Raw genomic sequence first — 25915 nt, forward strand, 5'->3', positions numbered from 1 at the left:
CCTGGAGATTTGAATTAGAACAAAGGCCAGCATTGTAAAGGTTATACGAGGAATCTAGTGTTCTTCACAGAACACGTTTGATTAGAGGTTTTGTAGTCAAAAAAGTTACACCTCTTGTTGTTCGGATGACGAAGAGAAACAGACGAAAACTTCGTTTTCTCTTGATCTCGTCGTGATCAAACTCTGTGGAGAGGAGTTCATTTAAGGTGTCGAGTCTCGGAGCTCACTGGGCCCAGCCAGCCGGAGCCTCAGTTGAGTTTCGCGCGTCGAATGACTCGAGTCTGTCTCACCGGAGCCTTCTTCATTTCCTGGTTGGCTAGTAGAGTAAATTCGTATGAAGCATAGTTTCGTTGACTCCGGTTAGATCCGCCCTGAACCAGTTCGATCCCAGAAAGGGTACAGCCCATCACTCCAGTCCCATTCTTCCTGGGTAAGTCTTTCCAACATACGCGTGTAAGTGTACGGCGAATGGCAAGGCACATTAGCCATCATTACCTTCGCAAGCAGCCCAATCCCATTATGAAAAGCCAATTTGACTGACGTCTTCGACTTAGGGAGATGTGCCCATGTTCTTCTAATATATACAGATACTTGTGCATTGAACCTGGACCTCTCATCCTTCTCAGGAGGCGCAATTGAGTCCCCCGGTCCTCCGCCCCTTGGACGCCACCAAAGAGCGAGCAACCCCTTTCTTTCGTGCCTGCGCTTGCTTACTCCGTTTTCGCTTCCCCTTTCTGCCTTGTAAATTCTTCTACTTTGTGGTGCCGCCGTCGGATCAAAGAAAACCACAGCTTCTTAACACCTCCCCATCCTCCCCTACTCAGCGCAACGACCGCAATGGCTTTAGCTTCCGCCTCCGCCGCCGCTTCCTCCTCCTTCGCAACGAATCCACAGCGCTTCTCCTCTTCCAAATCTCATCCCTCGCCCAAATCCCCTCCTCCCCCCTTTCCCCTCTCCTTCAACATCCGCCCCTCCCGTCGCCCCGCCGTCTGCTCCTCATCCGCTTCCTCGCCCTTCACCGAGGCGCACTCCGCTGCCAGGTACCGACGAGATAGCTGGGTCTACGAACCCGCCTCGTCTTCGCCTTTCTCCGCCCAATGCCATTCCAGCAGCGTTGACGACAGGGAGAACGAGATCGCCCTTCAGTTACCTGAGCTCAAGAAGCTCCTCGAAGCTCTCAGGGCCGCCAGGCAGGCTGGCGGCGGCGGCGGTAGTGCTAGGCCGGGGAGCGTCGCGCTGGTGGGGACGGGGCCGGGGGATCCGGACCTGCTGACGCTTAAGGCGGTGCGAGCGATTGAGAAGGCCGATCTCATCCTCTATGATCGGTTGGTGTCCAATGATGTGCTGGGTTTGGTCAGAGCTGATGCTAGATTGCTCTATGTCGGAAAGACTGCCGGGTACCACAGTCGAACTCAGGTTCGTCACTGCTTTTTGAATGGAAGTTCCTTCTTCTCAGCTCACACTGTATTCTACCGGTTGCAATTAGTGACCGATCAAATGTGTATCATTTTCACTGGTCTCGGATGTTCTTTACTTCTTTCCTGTATTACTGTAGGAGGAGATTCATGAGCTGCTTCTGAGCTTCGCTGAGGCAGGTGCCAATGTGGTGAGACTGAAAGGAGGAGATCCTCTGGTGAGTTTTCTCTGCATTTTACTCGTTGTGAAGGATTAGGGTAAGCTATATCTGGACCATTTAAAGAACATCAAAGGAATTTTATTTCATTTTAGTATTTAGTTTAAGTGCATGGATATTGATAGTGATGTGCTGATCACTAGTTTATATCAGACTGTTCCAAGTATATCTGTGCTTATTCCAAGTATATTCATGTTGGAGTCGTCTGATGTGATCCTAATCCTGCAATGTTTTGAGAGGCCAAAATTATGGATATAGGAAAAAAGTTACTGTAACATCCCATTAGTCCCACGTCGGAAGCGGACAATGTGTATGATTAACTTATAAGGGCCTGATGAGTGTACTACGTTAACTCCCGCTTAAGCATTTTGGTCTGTGGTTGCAAGGATCAAAATGGAGTTATTGGCCAGTTGGCTCATCAGACTCGGGTCATGACAGTTACAACATCCCCTTTTCTCTTTGATTCTTACCTTGCAGTTCATCTCTGACTATCCAATTAAAGCTGAATAGGATAAGTGTAAATGTTACCTCAGGACACTATATTTCAACTTGGTGATGTTCATGAAAATATGAAGGGATTTTTGCAAAAAAAAATTGTGCATGCTTCATGATGCTATGTTAAATCTTTTATAGGATGTATATGTTGGTTGATATATTATTACGCTGCAATAGTCGAAACTAACATAGTTGAAGCTAGATTGAGAGAAAATGAAAACAGAATGACTGTCATATATGTAGGGATTGAGTTTCAACTTTCAGCTATCTATTATCTTGGTAGGAAAAGCCCACAGCTAACTGATACTTAAGACACCTGATGCAAGTCTTTTTTTTTTGTCACCCAAGCAACTTACTCCACCTAGCTTCTTTAAAAGAGAAATGGAGAAAAAGTGGTTCTGTCAGAAATTGGAGCATGTCCATACCTAAGGTTAAGAAACACTGCCAACTGCTGATTCATACTTGTTTCTTGCACAAACTTATAATCCTTAACTTCTCTTGCTGTGGATTGGGCTTTAAGTTTGTCACAGCAATGATTGCTGTTTGTACATTTTATTTTAGATATTTGGCAGAGGTGGAGAGGAAATGGATTTTTTACAGCAACAAGGAATCAGTGTCAAGGTTATTCCAGGTATGGAAACTTCTAACTCAACTAACTGTTTATATGAATGAAATTTGTTGACCATGTGTGATTATATTTTCATTTATTCAGGAATAACTTCTGCTTCTGGAATAGCAGCAGAGCTTGGAATTCCACTCACTCACAGAGGTGTTGCAAATAGGTAAGTGTAACTTTACCCAGAATGATTCATTTGAATGATTAAATGCAATTGCATGTTTCCTGCTGAATTCTATAAGCTTCTTTTCTTCGGAGGGCTGTACATGTTATCGTTGGATGCTTTGCACCTCTTTGTAACCAAAATATAGCGAATGAAATCTCATCTTGAATGGATCAATTGTTAGTTGTGGTAGAATCGTGTTAGTTTTTCATAGACTCCTGTCTTTCTGGTGCTGTTTACAGTGACCTGTTCACCTCTGGAACCAACTTGTGAATATTTTTTTAAGTGAAAATTATGATTATCAAATCCCTTTTTTTACAAACATATCTCCTATTATTTTTTTTTAAGGCCTAGGTTATTGATTTCATTCCTGTAGATTTCATTATGCTGCCACACTTAGTTAATGGCTAATGATGTTGCATGGTAATATAGTTAATTTTGAGGGCCTTAATCAGTCGCAACGGGTTGCAATGGCCAAATTTGATACATCTGCTAAGGGCTCTGATGCCTCAACTGTGCCTCTTGAATTTGCAATTGTTTTTTTGACTGTTTTACTATTAGTCTAATCATGTATTCAGATGTACTTTGGTTTCTCTCCTTTGATTTAAACTCATGAAAGGAAAGAAAAAGGAAACTCTTGTCCCAACAATAGTTCTCATTTACTCGTTTTAAGTTCGAGATGATCATCGTGCTGATTTGGCCATAGAATAAGCAGATAAAGTTTTAAAGACCTTTATTCATTCAAATTTTCATTTCTGGAAGAAACTTTACATGGTGATCACTGAATTTGTGTTTGACTTTTATTAAACTCCATAGTCCATACTATACAAATTGCAAATCAAATTGATCTGCATAGGCTCCATACGTAGTATGTCCATATCATTCTGGTTGTCATGATTTTTTTATGTGGATAAAGTTTTTCATTAGTTTAACCACTGACAAAGCAAACATAAACTAGTAATGTAGTTTTTTGTTATTTGCAATTTGATGAATTAGTTTTCCCCATAAACACCTTTTGTGTAGTAATGCAGGTTTTGTCATCAGTTACTGCTCTAGCTAGTTTTAGCCATTTCATAAATTATGTTCGTATTCTTAATGTTTCTTCTTTACTGCAGTGTTAGATTTCTGACTGGGCATTCGAGGAATGGAGGTACAGATCCTTTATATGTCGCAGAAAGTGCTGCTGACCCTGAATCTACATTGGTTGTCTACATGGGTTTATCGACCCTATCAGCTCTTTCTTCCAAATTGATAAATCAAGGTTTACCCCCAAATACTCCAGCTGTTGCGGTGGAACGAGGTACTACACCTCAGCAGCGAATGGCAAGTGCTCTAGTAGTTCCATTGAAACAATAAATTCAGTTTATAGGATTACTAAAATGTTGATTTGTACTGAAAGTATCTTCCAATGGTAAATAGATTATTGTCCTTTATCACAGGTCTTTTCCATGCTGAACAATCTTGCAAATGAGGTTAGACTAGCAGAATTAGTTTCCCCAACTCTAATTATCATCGGCAACGTCGTGAGCCTATCACCATTTTGGCCTCAATCTTCTGAAGAAACTGTCATTTCCTGCGGAGAAGATGCGGAAATAGGAATAGCTTCGTCTTTTTCACAGATTTGGAACTCTGAAAACATAGTGTGATGGCTCTTCTATGCTCCCTCTTCAAAGCAATAAATTGGTGTGATGGCTCTTCTATGCTCCCTCTTCAAAGCAGCATGCCCATCCAAGTGACCGTGTTAGGATGCCGAGAAAAGATAGTTCATCATCAAGATGGAGAAGGCACGGCAAGAGTTTCTTTTAGTACATTCATCAACACTGTAATTGGCCATTTTTAACAGATAAATGAGCTGAATTCTACTGTATTTCTTCATTTTGAGTGATAGTTGAGTGCCATTTCCGATGTTGGTGACGAGCGATTTTTATTTCTTTTTTTTTTTGAGAAAATTTGGGGGCTTAGATAGAGAAAAAAAAAAATATTCTTGGATAAGACACTGCAAAATGTATCACTCTTATTTATTGAAGAAAATTTGAGGCTTTCAGAGAAGAAATCATTCTTGGAGAAATGCTCTCATATTTACTGTCAAATATAAACAATGATACAGTATGTTCTCCTTTGCCAGGTCGAGAGTAGCGGGAAGAGGCAGATCAATGGTAGATGCATTGACTGCAGGAGCCCAAAGGAAGCTCGTGACGCCTCCTCGCATAAGGACACTTTTGTTCCTCTCTCCCCGTACATGACATGAGAGTGAAACCATGAAAACGAGCACATCAATGGCGAAGGGGAATCCAGAGCAACTTGGCGGTGAAACGGGCATGCAGTCAAAGCCTGCGGTAGAGGAGGTCGCCATTCAACCTCACCTACAGCGAGAATGTACGTGAAATCTAGCGTGTGGTTCATATGATTCACCTGATCCTTTCCATTCTTTTGTCACGAGAGCTGCAGCTCTCTAATGGCGTCGACGTGGGGAGCATGTGACCAGAGTGCAAGAAGACGATGGACCATCATAAGTAATCATACCACCCACAGTTTTTCCACAGGTTTGTGGAATGACAGACTGTAATAACCATTCACTGTTGTGGTTTCCTCACAGGCTTCGGCAATGGAGGTGTGCACAGTTCATGTCGAGCAGAGAGAGAGAGAGAGAGAGAGAGAGAGAGAGACACCGATGCATCTTCTTCATGGTAACTGTTGAAAGGTCTTCCTCGTGCTAATGGTATTATCACAAGGCAAGCTTGCAGGAGGGACGACAAAATTGTAAATGTGGAGTTACGCCAGGCAGCAAGCTGGATTTGGAGTCTTTTGTCCTCTCGTCGTCTTTCTCTCTCGATCCTCCTCATCCTCATCTGCATCTTCTCCCATTAATCCCATATTAGTGCAGGGGTCTTTCCGTATCGGGATTGCCTCCCATGCATTCCTCTGCTTTGGAAGACAACCCTGCACCCTTCTCTCGCTTGTTTTCCCTCTACTGCTCTCTTCCGTTCTCACGGCTTTGCCGAGCTAGCTTTCTCTCTCTCCCTTCAGCTTTAAGACCACAAAGAGATGAGAAGAGAAGACACCAACCTCGAAACTCAAGGGGAAATAGTTCTTCTTCTTCGTCTCGCCTCACCTTCCTTTCGAGTAAAGGGAAACTTGATTGAAAGAAAAAAATCCTGAGGATTGATTCCTTTAGGGTAGGAAATACTTATTGGATTGATTTGGACTCCATTTAGTTCTTACAATCATTCTTTCCATAGATCTAAATCCAACTCACTTGTAATTCTTCTCGAATCTTCACAGAGCTACTCTTTGCTTCTCACATTTGCTTTGGTTCTTCGATTCTTCGCTCGCATCTTTTCTTCCCAGTTTTACTCCGTCGGCTTCTTTAAGGAACCCCCCTGTGGGCTGGAAAGCCCTTCACTTGGTCACCGAAGCATCATCAAGATTAGGCCATCAAAACTGGTACGTCTCTTTCTCATCTACTTTTTTTAAGATCTGAAACCGATGTATTGCCGATGTTCCATCGAAAAGCCTCGGTTTTGGTGATTCACTGGCAATGAATTCTTTTTTTGGTGCTGTAGATTTGAGTTTTGTTTTCGACCGAAAAATGTCATGAATTTAGATATAAAATTCTGAGTTTGGCTTGCATCGTATGCATTTGGGGGAAAAAGAAGGTGATTTAGGGTTCATGGAAAGATAACATCACGCTCTTTGTTCCAGGAAGGGAAATGTGGCCTGTTAATTCTCTAAATGCTGAATTATGGGAGAAGACACCAGTCTTTGGCCTGAGAGTTTGGGTTGTGATTGGCATCTCCGTTGGTGTATTAATTGTGTTCATCCTCTCCGTCCTGTCCGTATGGGTCACATCTCGCCAGAAGACATCAAGGAGCTTCGACGAACTCCCGGTATCTCAAATCCCCAGTGTCTCCAAGGAAATTACAGTAGACAGAGTTGGACCACAGAGTGTTGCTCAGACTCCTCATGAGCATCAGACGCATTGCTTCTCCTCCTATGACTCCGACAAGACGATGATGTCTAGTGATGCTGACAACATGAGCCAATGCAGCTCAATTCACCACAATGACAGGGACGCAAGTTCATATTCTGGTGACGAAGGTAGTTCAGGACATGCTAGAAGACCACATTCACCATACAGCCTTGTTTCTGCGTCTCCTTTGATCGGTTTGCCGGAGTTCTCACATCTGGGATGGGGTCACTGGTTTACTCTACGGGATCTGGAGAATGCGACGGATCGTTTCTCCAAGGAGAACGTGACTGGGGAGGGTGGATATGGAGTCGTTTATCGAGGTCGTCTTGTTAATGGCACTGAAGTTGCAGTCAAGAGGCTTCTGAACAATCTGTAAGTTACTGACTTCACATTGATCACAGACATTGTGCTTTCAGAATGATCAGCTAATTATTTTATGCTCGATTTGGGATTTCCAGGGGACAAGCAGAGAAGGAATTCAGAGCGGAAGCGGAAGCTATTGGCCATGTCCGGCACAAGAATCTGGTCAGGCTTTTGGGTTACTGCATCGAAGGAACTCACAGGTGAAGAAATAGATTTAACTATGCTTTTAGAAATCTTATTTTTACTTGTTAAACTGGTCTGATAAATGCACGATTAATCGGAGACGAAGAAGTATGGCAGACTAATGAACTCCTAACATGTGTAGGATGCTTGTATACGAGTATGTCACCAATGGAAACTTAGAGCAATGGCTTCATGGAGCTTTGCAACAACACGGTGTTCTTAGTTGGGAGAACCGCATGAAGGTTATCGTCGGCACTGCAAAGGGGTAATAAGTCTGTGACTTCGCATCGACACAAACATTAAATGGTTGTTGATCGAATTCGGGCAATTGTATGGCTTGCAGACTCGCTTATTTGCATGAAGCCGTCGAACCGAAGGTTGTGCACCGCGATATAAAATCAAGTAACATCTTGATCGATGCAGAATTTGATGCAAAGATCTCTGACTTCGGATTGGCTAAGCTCTTGGGTTCAGGCAAAAGCCACCTTACTACCAGAGTGATGGGAACATTTGGGTGCATTGACTGACGTCTTCTTCTTCTCTGTGCCTTACTTAGATCCAAAGAACAATCCCATACTTCAAATTCTTCTCTTCTCACTTCAGGTATGTGGCTCCTGAATACGCTAATACTGGACTGGTGAACGAGAAGAGCGATGTTTACAGTTTCGGAGTGCTGTTACTGGAAACTGTGAGTGGCAGGGAACCCATAGATCATGGCAGGCCTGCAAACGAGGTAGAACAGATCTTTCGAATTCCTTGGTGGGTGTTGTTTATCCTGCTCTGATCATGGCAATGTTGTCGTCTCTGTGCGTTTTATTTAACAGGTGAATCTTGTGGAGTGGCTTAAACAGATGGTCGGGAATAGGAGAACAGAGGAGGTGGTGGATCCAAATCTCGAGGCTAAACCCTCGACACGGGCGCTTAAGCGTGCATTGTTAGTCGCTCTGAGATGTGTCGATCCTGACTCTTGCAAGAGACCCAACATGGGTCAGGTTGTTCGAATGCTAGAAGCAGATGAAGTCAGTTTAAATCTTTCGTCTTCTTTCTGTTTAGGTTCCATGGCAGAATGAATCGCTGATGACCACTTATGTTCTCCACTGAGTAGGATCGGCAAAGCCGACGGAGCCATTCAAGAAACATGGAGATTGAATCTTTGAAGAAGAGCAACAGTTTGAGTGACTAAGCATCGAGAAGAAGAGACGTTTCAGAAGATCCATTATATATGTATATTTTGCTGAGGAGAAAACAGAGAAGGAACATGTAATGTAATGTTTGGGACTCATCAGGCATGAGAACTCGGTCACTCTTCAGATGTATTCGTAGACGCAGTTACCGAAACCTGCAAAAGCGATGGGTCAAACAGGCTTTAGTGCTGCAGATGAAGAAGCTGCTCATGAGAAGAAGACGACGCGAGCGCACTCACTGGGGTCGGTCGTCACGACGAGGGCCGAGTTCTTGAAGTAGCAGTTCCAGTAGTTCCGGCCCCTGGACTGGTAGTAGAGGTTCATGGCGATGGAGGCGTGGGAGATGAGGTTGTCTGGGTAGAAACATCCGCATCCCCGCTGTAGGATGCTGCAGTCCACTTGAGAGCAGGCGTAGTTCAGGTTCGCGGTGAGGGTGGCTTCGTCGGAAGAAGGCTTCGCCACGCACCATGTTTTCTGCGAACAGCACTAGGAAGCAATCAATCTAGCCGCTGCTGAATGGGTGAATGGTTCCGGAATTTACCTGTCCCTGCGCCCGCGCGAGAGGCACAGAGAGGAGGAGTAGGAGAGCGAGGTAGAGAGCAGGGAGGGAGAGGAAGGTGGATTCTGCTCTCGGAGCCATGGCCAGCGCAGGGGGGAAGGGCTCTTGATTTGCTTTGGGTGAGGTGAGGAAGAAGAGAGGGGGAGGGGATTTAAAGGGTGACGGTGGCGGAAGCGAAACGGTAAGAGTCTGCAACGGCTATATTCTCCACCATTTGTCTCGGCGCGGAGGGGGAACAGGGAAGACGAAGCGGCGGCGGCGTCTCCGAGAGAGACGAGAAATGCGCCGCCATGGCGACGCCGTTATGGTGTGAAGACGCCACCATATTTAGTGCGGGAGAGGCTGCAGATTTAGTCATTATGTCACTCGATTCGCACGTTTCAGGTGACATCGAGTAGATTAATTATATATTTTTTATAATTATTTTTTTTAAAAAAAAAATATTTTAATATTTATATTTTTAAATATTATATTAATATCGGATGAAAATAAAATATTTAATCTTATTTTTTTCTTACGATTCTACTGATGAAAATACTATAGGATTTATCATTAAACACGTACCGACTTTATCTCACTTCGATTTATCATTGAGTACGTATAATATTTTCATTAGTAGAATTGACGATACAAAGAGAAACAAAATTAAATATTTTAAATATATTTTTTAAAAATATAAAAATTAGTATATTAAAAGTAATTGGACTGCAAGCTCGGGAGTAATCGAGCCAACTACTAAATAAAATGAGCATGGCACCAACCTAACTTGATTGGGAGGTCCCAAGAATTTCTAAAAAATATATAAATATATAATTTATGAGACTAAATTTCTTGATTTAAAAAAGTTATAATAAGAAGAAAAAGAATTTGAAGTGGGAGAACATAGTGATCTCTACTGATTTGACCACATAACATTATTTGACTCTCTCTCTCTCTCTCTCGTTCTCACTTATGGTAGGTTTTTTGAACGTTGATATTGTGAGAACGTTGGGGTTTCCACTGAAACCTAACTTCTTCATGTGTCATCGTCGACCGTAAGCTCCATTTTTGGTGTCATCTTGCGACTGGTCGTCTACTTCGGGCTGTATAACAATTCACGAAGTGGAATTCTGACCTTCACTCGATCACCAGTACTTTTGTTTTCCTCCTCTTATTCTCCTCCTCTGATGCGATCGGTCGACCACCCGTTGCCACGACGAGTTCGTGACGCTCTCTCTCTCTTCCTTTTGAGCTCTTTTTGACCACTTCCTTCCGTCCCTCACCTAATCTTCTCACCTCCGCGAATCGCACTCCATCACGTAACCCCACCCGGCACCCATCAGACCATCGAGGTGGACCGAGCTTCCGTTCATGGTGAAGAAGAGTCCAAATTACGGTTTTGACGAGAAATAGAGAGTCCCATAGACAACCGCGTGAGACTACATGTCTATTTCTCATCAGTCTCTCTCTCTCTCTCTCTCTCTCTCTCTCACACACACACACACCTTCCTGTCGCCTTCCATTCGCTGCTGGTATATGAAAGCCTTAGGAAGAGAGACGCAGGCCTTCGTTGGGAGATCGATGGCAGGGAGGAAACGAGAGTGGTTAAGGAAGAGAACGGTGGCGATGACCTCCGGGAAAGAGCGTGGGTGGAGGCACAGGGTCCGCGTCTTCTCGTCGGCATGGAGGCGATGGAGGCAGCACCGCCACCCCGCCCCTCGCCTCCTTCTCCTACTCGACGCAGCTGCCTACTACGTTCTCTGGGTCGTCGAGGCCGTTGCCGTCGTCGCCACGCTCTGCTTCTTCTACCTTCGCTTCGGGTTCCGCCTATGAGTGAGACGCTCGTTTGGTGCATCGCGACATGCGATCGACACGTCGATTACAAGGCCGCGTCATAGTTAGATTCTGAAGAGAAACCATTTGCTGTTGGTCGCGTACGTCCTGTATCCGTTGTGCTTCTCTTGGATGCTATAATTGCTGCACATTAAGCTCGCTCTATATCTATATATTGGAAGAGATGCAGCTATGGAAGAGAGCACATTTGCGTGGGAACAAACTCATAATGTGTTGTTGTTTTGATGTTGTCTGGAAGTTTAACTTGGATTCCATATTGCCTCATCCATTTTGGTCCCTCCACCAACTCTTCATAGTGTTTAATCAAGAAACAAGAGCGAGGAGAGAGTATTGACATCTGTTCTTCGAGTGTTGTAATGTCTAAAGGAGGAAAAGAGATTTGAGGGATTTTTATTTTGACAAAAATGATTGTATCTTATATCTTAGTATTCCAATTTTATCGAAGGATAGAAAATATGTGTATCTTGTATTTTGTTTCGGTTCATCCCTACAAAACAATGATGCATTGATTCCTGTCTGAGTTTAGTGTACGATTGATTAAAAATAATGATCATACAATTTGAATAATTGTGATTAAGGATAAGGGTTGCTTGCCCCCATAGCACAATATATATTTTTTTACCTTAACTATTATTACTCGGATTAAAAAAATTAGGTAGTATCTAGGTTATTTTCTTATTCTTGATGAATGCATCGAAATGTTTTGGTCATGTCAGACATATATTTTTTTTTCATTTTAGGTGGATGCACCACACACAAAAGGTAAACTGTAGTCGAGTCTGAGTACTTTGGATGTTTTTTTATCTTCGAAGGATGCATCACGTATAGAAGAGATGCTTTAATCGTGTTAGTTGCTTTGGATTTTTTTTTAAATCTTATAGGAACACGTTATTGTTGTTTTTGTAGAAACACATTGTGTGACTTACAAGTCAAGTTGGGTGTTTCAAATATTTCTTTTGTTTTGAACGAATGCATCATGCATCATGTATCTTTTATTTTGAACGAAGGCACTTCATTTTTTTTTTATCCTAGATAAATATATTTTGCATAGGTTCATGGGTTCTTGTCGTAGAGACGTAACGAAGGGAGCACCACCACCACCACAACCCTTGCACCCTTCTCCTCCTCAATACCGTTCGTTTACTACGGTCTATGGGTCATCGATGCTAATTGTCATCGTCGTCATGCTATATTATTTACTCACCATTACACTACGGGATTATGTATCCGACACAATATTTATTTCAGAATTTTGATTATTATAACTCGTATTAGAAAATGATTAAGTAGTATTTTAATTAATTTTTTGATTTTTCATAAGGGGACAAATCAAGCAAAAGAGGATGCTTTGGTCGTGCTGGGTGTAGTTGATATTTTTTTTCATCCTAATGAATGTATCACACGCAGAAAACATTTTGATCATGTTCGACACTTTATATTTTTTAATCATAAATGGATGTTCTTGAACGTTCTTCATGCTCATTTAGCATGGAGAACCTCTTGAACGTTCTTCATGCTCATTAAAGACGAGGTCGTCTACACCTTTGCATCATGTGTCAAAATCAGGTGAAAGAGAAGCCAACAAGAACCAAAAAATTATGAAGATTGACCCATTTTTCATAGCTTCGACTGTCGATGTACCTACATAGGTTTAAACTCTAGCATGAAATGCAGTAGTTCGATGAAAAACTATCATTATGAAAGAACATATCAAATTTGTTCTAGAATTTATTGTTATATCAAAAGAACAAAGAAATTCATCAAGCAGCAGAAATGATATGATGAATACCCCAAACAAAAACAAAAAAAAAAAAGCAACACGTACCTACATTCAACTTTTGTCTTGAGTGTGGCATCGCGAAAGATAATTGGTCACTTCATTCAAAGCTGCAATTGCGCATTTATTAGCCATTGGATTATTGTATTGCCCTTTTCTATGGTCAAATAAATTGGTTACCTGGGAGGCGTCGGAAATCAGGTTCTATTCCATCTCCATTAATGTCCTTGTAATTTGGTGTGACATATTTTCCAATGGTGACAACCACACCAGATCCATCATCAAGCTCATAAACAGATTGTATTAAGCCCTGCATGTCATTGGTTGAGTGCACATCCTGATATGTGTTAATAGGCATAGAGAAGGAAGGCTTGTTCAAACCTTGCCAAAAGTCCTCTCTCCCACAAGAACAGCTTTGCAATTATCATGAAGTGCTGTAGCAACCTATAAAACAAGTTGTTTCATTGCACCGACGCACTTTAAGCATGAGATCTTTATCATCATAGGGAGTAGGAGATTTGGACAACTTACTATTTCACTTGCACTTGCAGTCCTGTTATTTACCAGAACCTGCATGAAAACTGTCATTGATTAGCCTCCATGCATGTCATCATTGAGCTCCTAAAAATCCAGGAGAAAAAGAAGTATGCAATAGCTTATTTCTCAAACAGCTCATACAACATGATGAGGAGCACAACAGAGCTTTAAGTCTTATTCATTGCCTCACATATCTCGTGGATGTAGAATGTAATCTAAACTAAAAATTATTGAATGGTAAGCATTCTATGCAGTCACAAAAAAGAAAGGTGGGTAGGGATATATGTACATTTCACCATACAAAAAATTCAAGAGATCAGTAAGTTTGGGTATGTAATTGTTCAGAATGATGAGAAAATTTAGTTTGGGCATGCAATGACAGAAGTTTATAGGAGCCACTGTGCAACTTATGGATTTTGTAGGAGATTAGAATGTTCTAAAGCCAATGAATGGGTTCACAATACTTATCACTATGCTCTTAACAGAGATAACAATTCATTCTTCTAAGAGTAACTTTCAAGTACCCCATGAATTTGTTCAATTTATAAAAGGATGTTCTATGTTTCACCATGGAAGTCAAATATTGGCACGTGATTAAACCATCCCAATGAGTATGATGACCTCACCAAGCTAATATCACCTAATAAAGAAATCAAATTCTGCACATGCAAAGACGATCAACAATTGAAGGAAGAACTACAATACCCACCCATGAGGCTCTCACCTTAGCAAGAATGGGCATTGGAACAACTTTTAATTAGATTCTCATAAGAGTCTTCCAAGAATATTGCATATCCTATATCATGTTAGCTTAGTCAATCTTTATAACAATGTATTTCAAGTTTCCTTCAATGGTAATGCAGTCATCTCATCTGAAAAAAAAGCTAAGTTGCATCCTATATGACAAGTTTCAATCTAAAGTATATACTCAAAAAGCCAGAACTGTAAAAATGTTCAATACCAAAGAATAGTGAAGGTTCATAGAAGTAAGAAAGTCAAGTCAGTGTATCTACTCATCTCACTTGTCAAACTATGACGTTACATACTTCACTAGGATTGTTACAAAAATTAGTCTATGGAGTACTGTTCAACTATGGCTTTAGAGTTCATGGTATCACGCGAACAAAAAAAAATGGCTAACATTAAACTATGTTAATTAAAAGCAAAGAAACAAGACTGAAAAGAAAAACATACAATCAGAGGACTGGTAATGAAGGGAGCACTTTCTGCAACAATACTTTTCTGGACTTGAGGATCCCTACCGACTGTATGGATAACCTGAAATAAGCCCAAGACAGTAAATCATATTGTACGTACAACAAGAATAGAAATTTAAGTTAAACCTTCCAAAATGTAGAAATATTAATATTTAAAATCATAATATAAATTTCATCTTGAAACTACTGTATAACCAATCTAGATAAGATTTGTTCAAACAAAGCTGAGAAAAGTATGACAGAAATGCATGTTCTTTTTCTTTTTAATAATACTTAAATCATTTTTCCTGTGACATTGACCAAGATATTAACCTTTTGCAAGTTCTTTTTTCCATTAGTGCAATAGGGTTGTTATGATAGAACCAAGATCTATCATTTTGATCAGAGGTTAAAAAATCGTCAAAACAAGAATTAGCCTAAAAAGATTAGGACATTTCTTAGAAAATGGAATCTCCATGGATGTGAATAAAATGAAACACTTTCTTTCATATATTCGTACAAATGAGAATTAATTTTTTGTTGTTGGAAGAACGAAGAATTAAAGAAGCAAAATATTTAAAATTTGTATCTTATTTAATTACAACCAATCCAAATAGTCAATCAATAGTACTAATTGCTTTACTTCCTTGGCCCATACCAGAAGCCATGAACAAAAACATAAATAAAAAGATATAATTTTCCTCAATATAAATGCTCTTATTGACCCATTCACTTCCCTGCTGCCTAATCCAGTATATTGGACAACAATCAAGCATCCAACTTCTAAGTTTAAAACACTAAGGCAATTTTGGGAATTCAGGTTAGGAAGCATAGTGATGATTGAAGATGACAAATGCTATATATATCAACAACAATCACACAAAAATTTGTGACAACAAGGTATAGGCAAACAGAGCTACTCTCATGAACTTACTGATTACAGCAACATAGTCACTTAAGTGCAATGTAGTGATAAACTGATTAAAAACCCTTGTAAGATTATTTGTTTTTGTAATAAATTGAAGTAGGCAAAGCTTCCAAATTTTATGTTGGACATGAATTAAATGGATTTGCAATATTAACCTGGATGTGGTCAATCCCAACCACTATGGACCAAAATTGGCAACATTCAACCCAAATGCACCAAATTGCCACGGATTTGAGATCTAGGCCTCAAAAACAGTCAAAATCGGCACATGCCAATTAGATCAGCAGACACGTCAATTCCTGGTGATCCCAGTTGGATATGCCAAAAACAATGGCTTGAAAGAGACCAAGGTAAGAATGGAGATATTTAAGAACGAGCTCAAGAGACCATTTCAAACATCACCACAAGTCCAAACTTCTTTTGTCACACCCTAAAGTATCCCACATTGCATTTTTGGCTTAAGTTTGTGATAGTATATGTCACTAATCACCCCCCAAAGAGCAACCTTTGATTAAACCTTTTTGAGGCTTAGCCAACATGGTAACTGAAGCTCTGTCACTATCCAATACAAGATTCGTAACCATTCATGGTTTGTAGGACATATTGGAAAATTTTGCATATTCGGTGAAATTTTGGTTTGACAGAGATGAGTGCCAGGTAGGATAGCATTGGTGTCATGGACCATAGGGCCTCTGGACCCCACATCACCTACAAGAGAACCTATTAGTTCACGCACCCCTGCTTTACCTACAGGAATTTTTCACAGACTGTGATGTGATAGAATGTGGCATGTGTTTGACTTGATGAAAGCATTAGGATCTAGTTAAAAAGATTGTAACATCTCAAAATAGTCCCATCTTGCCTATATGCTAAGGATTTTGCAATGGAATTAGAGTCACCACTCACCTCAAAAACAACCTTCGGTGTATTCCTTTGGGGGGGCTTTTTGAGTTGCGACATCTTTAGGGATCAAATCCAACTAAATTAAAGCTTAAGCCAGATCAGGCCCCACTCGAAGCAAGGAGTCAAGATTCTAGCAGTCATCTATTGGTAGTCTTTCCTAGCAAGTAGGGGCATTTCTATTAGATGGACTTCCTATCAGATAACAACACTTTGAGAAAACCACCTAAGAATTCAGCAACTAAAAATCATAATCAGGAAGAATTGAAGGATTTATGGGAAAGAGAGACAACTTGCCTTGCTCCCAAGTTTCTTAATGAAGCTACCATCCAAATGAACCTCAAGTTACATTGTCATGGTCTGTGAAACCATGCCAGCAAGAAAAAGATAGTATGAGCTTGAGGAAACTACCATCAAAGACATAGGAAAAGAAAAGAACGCAAGAACAATAACAAAAAAGTGTTTCTATTTTAATGATGATAAAAATATTATAAAATATATTAGCAGAACAATTTGGTTACCTACCGTTTCTCCTTTGTTCAAGAAAAGCTTCGAAACCTCAATTCCAGCCTAGGAAAACAACTACACTGTTAGGTTTGAGAAACCAAAAAATATCAGTTCCACTGTCTTTCAAGACCAATATGCTGATAAAATGGCATGTGACAATTAACAACATACAAGTTGCTAGGACATGTAAAATGAGTTTCTATAGAACACAAGATACTGAAAATTAATGATACACAAATCAGGCAGGAATTAAGAAAAGCATAAAAAATTAATGATCAGAAGCAAATTTTACAGTACTGACAAGGAACTGTAGTATAATGAAAAATTGCATTCCATGAAGCATATTGATATGCTGTAGTGCTTATACTTGTATGCCATCAGTGCATACTGTTCCACTCAAAAGTCACACCATAGAGATTACATGGAAACATAATACTCATTGACATAAAAGGATGGTTATCTATCTAAAGGAAGGCTTATAACCAATAGAATCAATGAATTTTTTCTTTATTTTCTTTCAGTTCTCCATTAATTTTTTTTCCTTAAGGTGCAGCTACACGCGACCACTTCAACTGTAACATAACCTTTTACACCAACAATCAATAAGTTGACTGTAGAAGGGTGATGATAACAATTTGTAAGAAAGCTTACAGTGTTCAACCAAGATCCCTATTGCAATGACAACAGCATAAGGGCCCCTTTTCTTTCCTTTTGCTCCCAAGTTTGGCCAACTAAACTAGTAAACTTCAATTTTTTTGTAACTTCTACATTCCAAATTTTTATACAGTTAGATTGCTCTAGATTTTAGATTAAGTAGGACTAAAATTGAATATATGAGATGCAATTTTAGTAATACTAGGAATAGGCAAAAGAATACAGTTAAGTTGGATGGGAAAGATATTCCTTTAAGTAGAAACTTTAGGTATCTTGAATTAATTATTCAATAAAATAAAAAAAATTGATTGTAATAACAAGATGGTTAAAATGGCGAGGGAGCGTCAAGAGTTTTGTGTGATCACCGGATACCTTTGAGACTAAAAAAAATTTATAAGATAGTTATGAAACCAACTGTGTTTTATGGCTCTGAATGTTGGACAATTAAAAAGCAATATATATAAAAAAATTTATGTTGTTGAGATGAATGTATGAAGTTACTAGAAAAGATATAAAAAAATATTTTAATTTGTGAACAATTGGGTATCGCTTTAATAGATGATAAGATGAGAGAGAATCATTTAAAATGGTATGAGCATGTGCTTAAAAGATCTATGGATGCAGTAGTTAGAAGAAACGAAATGATTAAAGTTAGTGGTCAGAGGAGAGGTAGGGGAAGATCTAAAAAACCTTAATAGAAACTATAAATAAATATTTAAATGTTCTAAACTTAATTAAATATATGACGGTTTACATATCTCAATGACGATAAAAGATCCATGTAGATCCCAAATAGTTGGGACTTACGACTTTATTGTTGTTATTGTATGGTCTAAGCCACATTCTAGTATTCTACATTTTTAAGGTTTCCTTTAGCAGAGGTCCATGTTCAGCCAAAAATCCCAATCAGACAGAACTACCAAAAGGTAACTATCTTATTACCTTGCCTAAGGAAAACTTATCACTCTCTGAGTCTTTATATTGTGCTAAGATTTAAAGAACATTTTCAAATACAAAAATATTAAATGAAGAAGAGTGGGAAATATCAAATTTGATATTCAAGAAATTTCCATAAGAAAACAACGAGTTCAAAAGAATCAATTTCCCAAAAAATTTAAAGATAATATAACAGCTCAAGAAACCAAGTTGACAAGGGCATACAGGGAGAAAAAAAAATCTCTACTATGAATTGTCAAGTATAATGGTAAATTTTTCAATGTTACTTCAAATATAGGGGATCTTTTAACACCAGAGCACTGACAGCAGAGATAAAAGTCTCGTTCAAGTGGGGTAAAAGGAAGTTTATACAATATTTCTAAAACAATCTAACTTCTATACCAGTATTGACACATGGCCTTCCATGGCCAGTGACATAAATCACCAAAGATGAGTCTCATACATGTAATGTAACACATATAAGATACATCCTATTCAACCTATTTAAAAGTGTGACCAGTGACATAAATCACCAAAGATAGAGTCTCATACATGTAATGTAACACATATAAGATACATCCTATTCAACCTATTTAAATGTGTTGTCTGTTTGCAGACAATTGAACCCAATCTAAATTGGACAATCCTAGCTAATCTAAACTGATCTTACACAAGAGAGAGGACAAACCAGGCATGTTACGGGAAAACCAGGATACTTTGGTCAATCATGATGTGGAATAGTAACAGTGAATTTGTTTCAACTTTCAATCTTCTCGGCAATAATCCAGTCAATAAGAGTTGCCAACAAAGATGTGAAATGATAAAATAAAAAATCAAGTAATCCATCACTTCAAGAATGATAAAGTTTAATAGTTTAGTTACAGCACTGACTTTACTGATTAAAGTAATTGGCTGAGTGACCACAAAGACTTGGAAACTGGTATACCTGCACAAGACCACCAAGATTATCCTTAAGATCCAAAATAAAGTACGATGCCCCAGCAGTTTGAAGACGTTTTAATGCTGCATATGGAGAAGTATATAAATCACAACTCCAAATCCCTATATAAACTAGGTGAAGTTGAAATTGAATAAATGACTTTTACTGGAATATCCTATATATGAATGCATGACTTTCCAAATCAATTTGAGGAAATACTAAAAACATAATAAATTCATTATTATACTTTTCTGAAATTATTAAAAGCAGGGATCTGGCATACCAATAACCAAATCTTTTTTTGCCAATGCATTGAATTCTTTTATATGTATGTATCCAACTGAGATGTCTCCATCATCAAATTTTTCCAGACGATAGAAAACAGGAGAACGAGCAACAAGTTGTCTTTCAACCTTCATAGACTGGATAGGGCAACAATTTCCATGTTTAACCTACAAGTAAGGTCAGATGAGTTTGCAATTTATAATAATTCCATCGAATTAATCATATGCATTGATTGTAGCACAACCTCAATTGTAACAAATGTTTCGTGTGGACCTTGTAGCAGAGAGGAAACATCAAATGCCGACATCCCTCTTACATCTACACCATTAACTGACAAAAGCTCATCACCCTTTACAAAAACACATAAAATTGAATGAGCAACAATAGTCAACTAACGCTGGAAGAAGCACCTGCTTTCATCATAATAAGATAACCTAAAGATCAACATAATCCATGATAACTAGATGAATACTTGTAAGACAAACAATACTGTAAGGTGAGACTCTAAATCAAGATCACGTGTGTCAAAAGGAACACATAAAACTAACAAAAAGTTAGGATCTTCCACAGACCACCATTTAGCTCTCTGAATATATCCATAGGTAAAACTATAACACATTTTGCATACTTCTATCTTATATTGTTCAAATATGATTCCATTGAGATTATTTTGTATACAAAAGTGTGAATTTCAATATCCTGCAAGACATCACATGCAAATAGCCAGTCCTACGACTTCCATCATGCCATTTCTCATTAAAACAATGAGAACAAGATGAGTGTTCAAGAGATGCAAACATGTACTTCAATTTTTAATAAATATCTCCAAAACTGGAGAAGAAACATATAGAAGTTAAATCAAACAAAATAATAGATGTAGTTTTTAAGTAGGAAAATATATCAGTGTACTCAATCCCCCCAGTGAAATTAAGAGGAAACAATGAGGAATTAGAAGTCAAAATAAACAACACCTTGGGAGAGGTAGGTTATATGTTTCAACCATATGACATGATCCATTGACTGGTATCAATTTCTGATGAGTAATAATCAAAAGTACTTGGGGAATTAATTAATAGTTATATGTATTATATAGTCAAATTGTTGAATCTCATATTTTGATAATGAAACCACTTGATATATGTTTATGATTTAATCTGCGTTTTGAGTAACGCAGGATGCTTTGATCAAGATGAGACAATTAAAGCAGGAACATCATGTTGTGCCGGAGGAACATGTCAGAAGATTGGACGTCGGGCCGGTGGATCAGTCGATGTATCGACAGAAGGCTTCGGGTCGTGGACTCGGGCATCGGGCCAAGAAAAGCGGGTATTGTGCCAAGGATATCGGAGTTGCGGAGTCAACTGGCCGATTGGGCAATAGGCTGCAGGAAAGGACGATGCGCCGAAGAATCGGACGAAGCGTCGAAGGACCAATGACATGCCGGACAACTTAGTTAATTGCTTAGGATTAATTGTCTCGATCGAAGTTTTTGTTTTGAGTGTGCAGGATTAACTACGATGAAAGTAAGACATGCAGCAGGAGTTGCGCCGGAGTCATGACAATGATCACGTTAGGAGTTCGAGAGCTCGACGGAAGTTCGGACAGTCGTCGAAGGTTCTGCGGGAACAAATCCGAGAAGTCCATAAGCTTGCCAAAGAAGCTCGTCGGAACTCGCCAAGTGAATCGTCGTAAGTCCAGGAGTTTGCCGGAAGTCCGCAGGAGAATCACCGAGGGTTCATCGGATGATCGACGAAAGTTCGCCGGAAACTCGCCGGAAGAAGCGATTGACGCACCGGAGCAAGCTGCAGAAATTGTCTTAGGATTTATCGTAGTTAGCACAATGATTAAGTTGGTAATGGGAGGTGATCCCATTAGCTTAATCTTGGGGCAATTGGGCCCCTGAAAAACTCAAATTGGGCCGAATGGATCTACCCATTCGGACCCTGATTGCTGTGGGAGGTGCAACCGCCTAAGCCAGGAGGTAGCACCGCCTGGGCTAAGTCTCCCAGGGAGACTAGGCGGTGCAACCGCCCCAGCCAGGAGGTGAAACCGCCTGGGCTCAGTCTCCAAGCGAGACTGGGCGGTGCAACCTCTCCTGACAAGAGGTAGCACCGCCTGAGCTCGGTCTTCGAGCTCTGGCAGAGAGGTGCAACCGCCCCTGACAGAGGAGGCACCGCCTAGAGGCTCAGTCTTCGAGCTCTGCCAGGCGGTGCAACCGCCCCAGTCAGGAGGTGCAACCGCCTGATCCCAGAATTCCGGGAATTGACAGTTTTGAGCTCCAAATTTGAACTGGGTTGAGGCCTATAAATACCCCACCCATTCAGCACTGAAAGAGAATGAACTAACACCGAAATCTTGATCTTTTTCTGTGATTCTTAGAGCTCAAAATTGTTGTAAAGGCCAAAAGTTCTCCTCCCTCTTTTCTTCAAAGTTTTGAGTTGTAAAGAGAGGAGAGAAAATTTCTGTAAGGGTTGTCTCCTAAGCCCGTCAAAAGGAGTGAAACTGTAAAAGGGTAGTTGGCCTTCGCCTATTGAAGGAAGGCCTCTAGTTGACGTCGGTGACCTCGTCGGTGGAGGAAGCCAAAAGTGGAGTAGGTCAAGATTGACCGAACCACTCTAAATCTCGGTTTGCATTAAATTTGAGCATTTTATCTTTACTGCAAACCTCCTCAATAGCTTACTGTCTTCTGCGCTTTTACGAACGAGTTTCTAAGTTCAAAGCTTTCCGAATCTGCGTTTAGACGTAAATCGGCTTTTTCGTACGATCATCATATTTCAGTTTACGTTTACGTTTTGATTTTAATCATAACAGCAAACTGCCTTCTGCGCATTTATAAAACGTATCTCTAAGTTCAGTATCTTCAGAATCAGCATTTAGACGTAAACCGGTTTTATCGTACGAACGTCGCATTTCAGTTTGCGCTTGCATTCTGATTTCCATCATAAACTGCAAACTGCCTTCATAGATTTACTTTAACGTCATCTCGCTCAATCTTGAGTTAAAGCATAATACCTAAACATATGCAGCATGCTCAACTGACCTAAAAAGCATAAATAGAATGAAAAATTACCTGTCTCACTCCAGCAGAATAAGCAGGACCATCTAGTATAATCCCCAGAACCTTCATCTTTATAGTACCTTTATCATCAGGAACTTCCCTCAGATTTATTCCAATCCCAGTAACATCATACTTTGCCATCTTTGAGAACTTTGATCAACGATAAAAGTACCATATGCCAACAAACATGAAAATTGCAATCCTTGTCATTATACACAGAAATGAGATTGTCATGAGTTGGTCAAAAAGGAAGTACAATTTAAATTGATCCAAAGCAACCAGAGAATTCATTCAAAAGCACATATGAACAGGTAGATAATGTTGCTCAGTCACAAGTTTGACAATCAATGAATAATTCAGCTAGACTAGTAAAACAAAAGAAAATTGGAAAATAAAATAAAATGATAAATCAAGCAAAAGTTTAGCAAAGATTCGTTAAAAATATAAAAGGAGTGATTACAAAAAGAAAATTATTTGATATTTTTTTTATGAATATTCCTATAAATGAAAAAAAAAGACCAACAATGAAATACCTCCATTGAGATATGAATTGACAGTTCCCATAGATTTATTTTAGTTAGACATATCACAAATTTAGTGCTAATTTACATAGCATTGAACTGACAGAAATAATAGTTTTCAAAAGAACTCCATTTTCAAGAGACGAGGAGCATGAAGTGCAAAGCAAAATGATAACATTGTTTGCACACTAGAACCAATTTGTATCTCTGAGCCCTATTACAAGTGCAACCTTGAAGAACAGACTATGCAAAGTAAAAGTGCATTATACAAAACACCAAGCATGAACCGGAAATATTCGCATTAAAGCAATGAATCTACCATAGAGTAAGATTCTAAGCACTCATCTAATGGTAAAGATACTCACAGAAGTGCATAATTAATCATTTTCAGATAAAGATTTGTTGATCTCGATTAAGTCTCAGCATTTCCCTCCTGAACTTTCTGGTGAAAAGTTGAGAAATGTACTCATATAACTCTATTCTAGGTGTTAAAAGTTATAAGACACCTAATTGTTGGGCAAAATTAGGTAATTATTCAATTTTTATGATAACTTTTTCTTAATGACAACAAATTCATGATCAAAATAACAAAGAAAAGAAACCTGTGGACTATAGAATGATAGATATGCTACGTGCTTATTAGCATCACTTACTTCTGCAGGAGAAAGAAACCGGGAATAGGGATCACCCAGACTAGACAGCATCTTCTTGATTACATCATGAGCCCTGGATCTTGTTTGTATTTTGCTAGCAAGGATGTCTTGTTTCTTTTGCTATGTCAACAAAAATAGTATTTAGAAAACATTGAAGATGCTCGTATTTATAAGTAGAAATGAAAAAAAGAAAATGGACTTTTGTCATATAAGCATAGTAACTAATTGAAGACTTCAAGTGTCAGATGTTCAAAAGAAGTCCGAGGATTTGATATGCTAAGCAAAATAAGAAAGGGTAATGCCATCGATGAGACTCGCATCAATATGAGATCTTGGAGTTATCAATGTATATAGTATTACCCCAAGTAGAGAGCCTAACTTTGTACCTCAAAATCTGATCATCCTGGCTACAGGATAGTAACGTTACCATGGTGACAAGACCCACCCTCTTATAAGTTGAGTGACAAATTAATATTGCAGCAAGCTTGCTCACTCGATCACACAGAAAATAAGAAATTTATTTTGTTATCTTACTGATTAAATGACCACAAACTTCTTCTGCTTGAATCATGTCATTCTAATCAAGTCCCTTCTGATTTTTTATTTTTACTTTCTTTCATTCTCTTTGTTAGTCACCATCCATTTGCAAGTGCTATGATCATTCACAAATATAATTATTTCTTTCTAAATTATTTCTAAGTATTCCTATCTTCTGGTTCTCTTTTTTGTCTCTCAAAACAAACCTTGAGTTTTTCTGAATAAACCGCTTAAATTTGCTAATGCCGATATTATATTAGCCAGTTCCTATTGCTATGTCTTCAATTATGGCATCTAGTACACCTCCTCTAAGACCTCTGAATGGTCAAGCCATTCTTCATGACATTTCTTACTAACTTGGAAGAAGTTGAACACATAATAGATAGCTTGAATAATTGAAAATATATGGAGATAATTGTGTTCTTGATGGAAACTTATGTTAAGCTTTCTGATTTACCTCTTTGTTTCCTCAGTTAGCAAATCCAATTTGCATAGCAGACATCTACTGGATAGGATGACAAGACACCCAAACTTAGCTACGCATTCTTTCTTCCAAACAGGGTGATCAATAGTGCCAATTAATTAGCAACTGAATCATAAATTTTGTTCCTCGTTTCTGTCACATACCGTATACATAACACTTGAATAACTCACCCATCTCATTGTCCACAAAAACTTTCTTCAAATGTCTCTTCTCCACTTACAATCTCTTCATTTCTCTCACTAATATATTGTATTAACGTTAAAAGAATTACTACTACGCTTGACCATAGTAATTAACGATATGACTCAGAACTACTCAAGAATACATGCCTACCACTGACTTGATGATTCTGCATCAGATTACATCAAGATCAAGAAAACCAAGAAACAAATGCATTTACGTTAGCCCTGAAATATTTCTTCCCCTTAACCAAGAAAATCTTAGAGAGAGAGAGAGAGAGACGATAGTTCAAATGATACCATCCACTTCTCTGGGGACCAAGAGCGGCCCCCGGCGTCCGGAAGGAAGCTCTCGTTGACGACCTCCCACGCCTCCTCGACAAGGCCCTCGTTCGTGATCGATTCCGGCAGCACATCAGTGGAGGCCATCTCGCCATCATCTTCTCGACAGAGGTCAGAGGTGGGCGGCGGGAGATCAACCTGCGACGGAATCTCGACGGCCGCGGCGTCAAAGAGGGAAAGCGAGGCGACGAGGGAGAATGAGAGGGCACCGGCAACCGCCCGGAGAAGAATATTCTGGAAGCATCGCGAGATTCCCTTGCCGGGATCGTCGACCTGCTGTTTGCGACTCTTGATACCAAGAGTGCAATTAATGGAGTAGGGGGAGTAGGCCATCGATAGGGGCTGGGTTCTCGGTGGAGTTCGCGGTGCCGGTGGCGGCAGGGGGAGTGAGCAAGAAGAGATCGACCTCATCGTTATGTTGTCCCGAGACGATTGGTTTCCTTCCAATCACTCCGTATCGGTGGAGTCGCGAAGAAAAAGGA

At 39.6% G+C, this 25915-nt stretch overlaps 4 protein-coding genes across 10 annotated transcripts; 2 read left to right on the top strand and 2 right to left on the bottom strand.

Annotated features, from left to right (window-relative positions):
* Nucleotides 1-607: 607 nt before the first annotated feature.
* LOC135676914 (S-adenosyl-L-methionine-dependent uroporphyrinogen III methyltransferase, chloroplastic-like) lies at nucleotides 608-4812 on the top strand. Of its 2 annotated transcripts, none has more exons than XM_065188622.1 (6): nucleotides 608-1416; nucleotides 1556-1633; nucleotides 2690-2759; nucleotides 2841-2910; nucleotides 4023-4207; nucleotides 4347-4510. In XM_065188622.1, exons 1-6 carry the CDS (start codon nucleotides 838-840, stop codon nucleotides 4376-4378), a joined length of 1014 nt encoding a protein of 337 aa, XP_065044694.1. In that variant the 5' UTR covers nucleotides 608-837; the 3' UTR covers nucleotides 4379-4510. The 2 variants fall into 2 exon arrangements, with proteins under 2 accessions (XP_065044694.1, XP_065044693.1); XM_065188621.1 differs by having other exon boundaries at nucleotides 609-1416; nucleotides 4023-4230; nucleotides 4347-4812.
* A 192-nt stretch (nucleotides 4813-5004) lies between these two features.
* LOC103989209 (probable receptor-like protein kinase At2g42960) lies at nucleotides 5005-8761 on the top strand. Of its 2 annotated transcripts, XM_009408007.3 has the most exons (9): nucleotides 5005-5420; nucleotides 5504-6351; nucleotides 6610-7249; nucleotides 7336-7440; nucleotides 7566-7688; nucleotides 7767-7937; nucleotides 8027-8156; nucleotides 8248-8442; nucleotides 8529-8761. In XM_009408007.3, the coding sequence occupies exons 3-9, from the start codon at nucleotides 6618-6620 to the stop codon at nucleotides 8604-8606; spliced, it is 1434 nt and encodes a 477-aa protein (XP_009406282.2). In that variant the 5' UTR covers nucleotides 5005-5420; nucleotides 5504-6351; nucleotides 6610-6617; the 3' UTR covers nucleotides 8607-8761. The 2 variants fall into 2 exon arrangements, 1 of the variants encoding a protein (XP_009406282.2); XR_010514468.1 differs by lacking the exon at nucleotides 8529-8761 and having other exon boundaries at nucleotides 5006-5420; nucleotides 5504-6083; nucleotides 6190-6351; nucleotides 7767-8156; nucleotides 8248-8266.
* LOC103989208 (glucan endo-1,3-beta-D-glucosidase) lies at nucleotides 8626-9470 on the bottom strand. Of its 2 annotated transcripts, none has more exons than XM_009408002.3 (3): nucleotides 9149-9470; nucleotides 8847-9093; nucleotides 8626-8762 (listed from the first exon to the last, which is right to left on the bottom strand). In XM_009408002.3, the coding sequence occupies exons 1-3, from the start codon at nucleotides 9245-9247 to the stop codon at nucleotides 8731-8733; spliced, it is 378 nt and encodes a 125-aa protein (XP_009406277.2). In that variant the 5' UTR covers nucleotides 9248-9470; the 3' UTR covers nucleotides 8626-8730. The 2 variants fall into 2 exon arrangements, with proteins under 2 accessions (XP_009406277.2, XP_009406278.2); XM_009408003.3 differs by having other exon boundaries at nucleotides 8847-9081; nucleotides 9149-9461.
* Nucleotides 9471-12593: 3123 nt separating this feature from the next.
* Nucleotides 12594-25898, bottom strand: LOC135676915 (carboxyl-terminal-processing peptidase 1, chloroplastic-like). Of its 4 annotated transcripts, none has more exons than XM_065188626.1 (13): nucleotides 25392-25898; nucleotides 23892-24011; nucleotides 22730-22867; nucleotides 19904-20008; nucleotides 19658-19826; nucleotides 19381-19457; nucleotides 16863-16907; nucleotides 14508-14591; nucleotides 13308-13346; nucleotides 13158-13220; nucleotides 12957-13086; nucleotides 12829-12886; nucleotides 12594-12640 (listed from the first exon to the last, which is right to left on the bottom strand). In XM_065188626.1, the coding sequence occupies exons 1-12, from the start codon at nucleotides 25842-25844 to the stop codon at nucleotides 12831-12833; spliced, it is 1479 nt and encodes a 492-aa protein (XP_065044698.1). In that variant the 5' UTR covers nucleotides 25845-25898; the 3' UTR covers nucleotides 12594-12640; nucleotides 12829-12830. The 4 variants fall into 4 exon arrangements, with proteins under 4 accessions (XP_065044698.1, XP_065044697.1, XP_065044696.1 ...); XM_065188625.1 differs by having other exon boundaries at nucleotides 12825-12886; XM_065188624.1 differs by having other exon boundaries at nucleotides 12594-12886.
* Nucleotides 25899-25915: the final 17 nt, after the last annotated feature.

Source organism: Musa acuminata, chromosome BXJ1-6, assembly GCF_036884655.1.
Source record: "Musa acuminata AAA Group cultivar baxijiao chromosome BXJ1-6, Cavendish_Baxijiao_AAA, whole genome shotgun sequence".
NCBI lineage: Eukaryota > Viridiplantae > Streptophyta > Magnoliopsida > Zingiberales > Musaceae > Musa > Musa acuminata.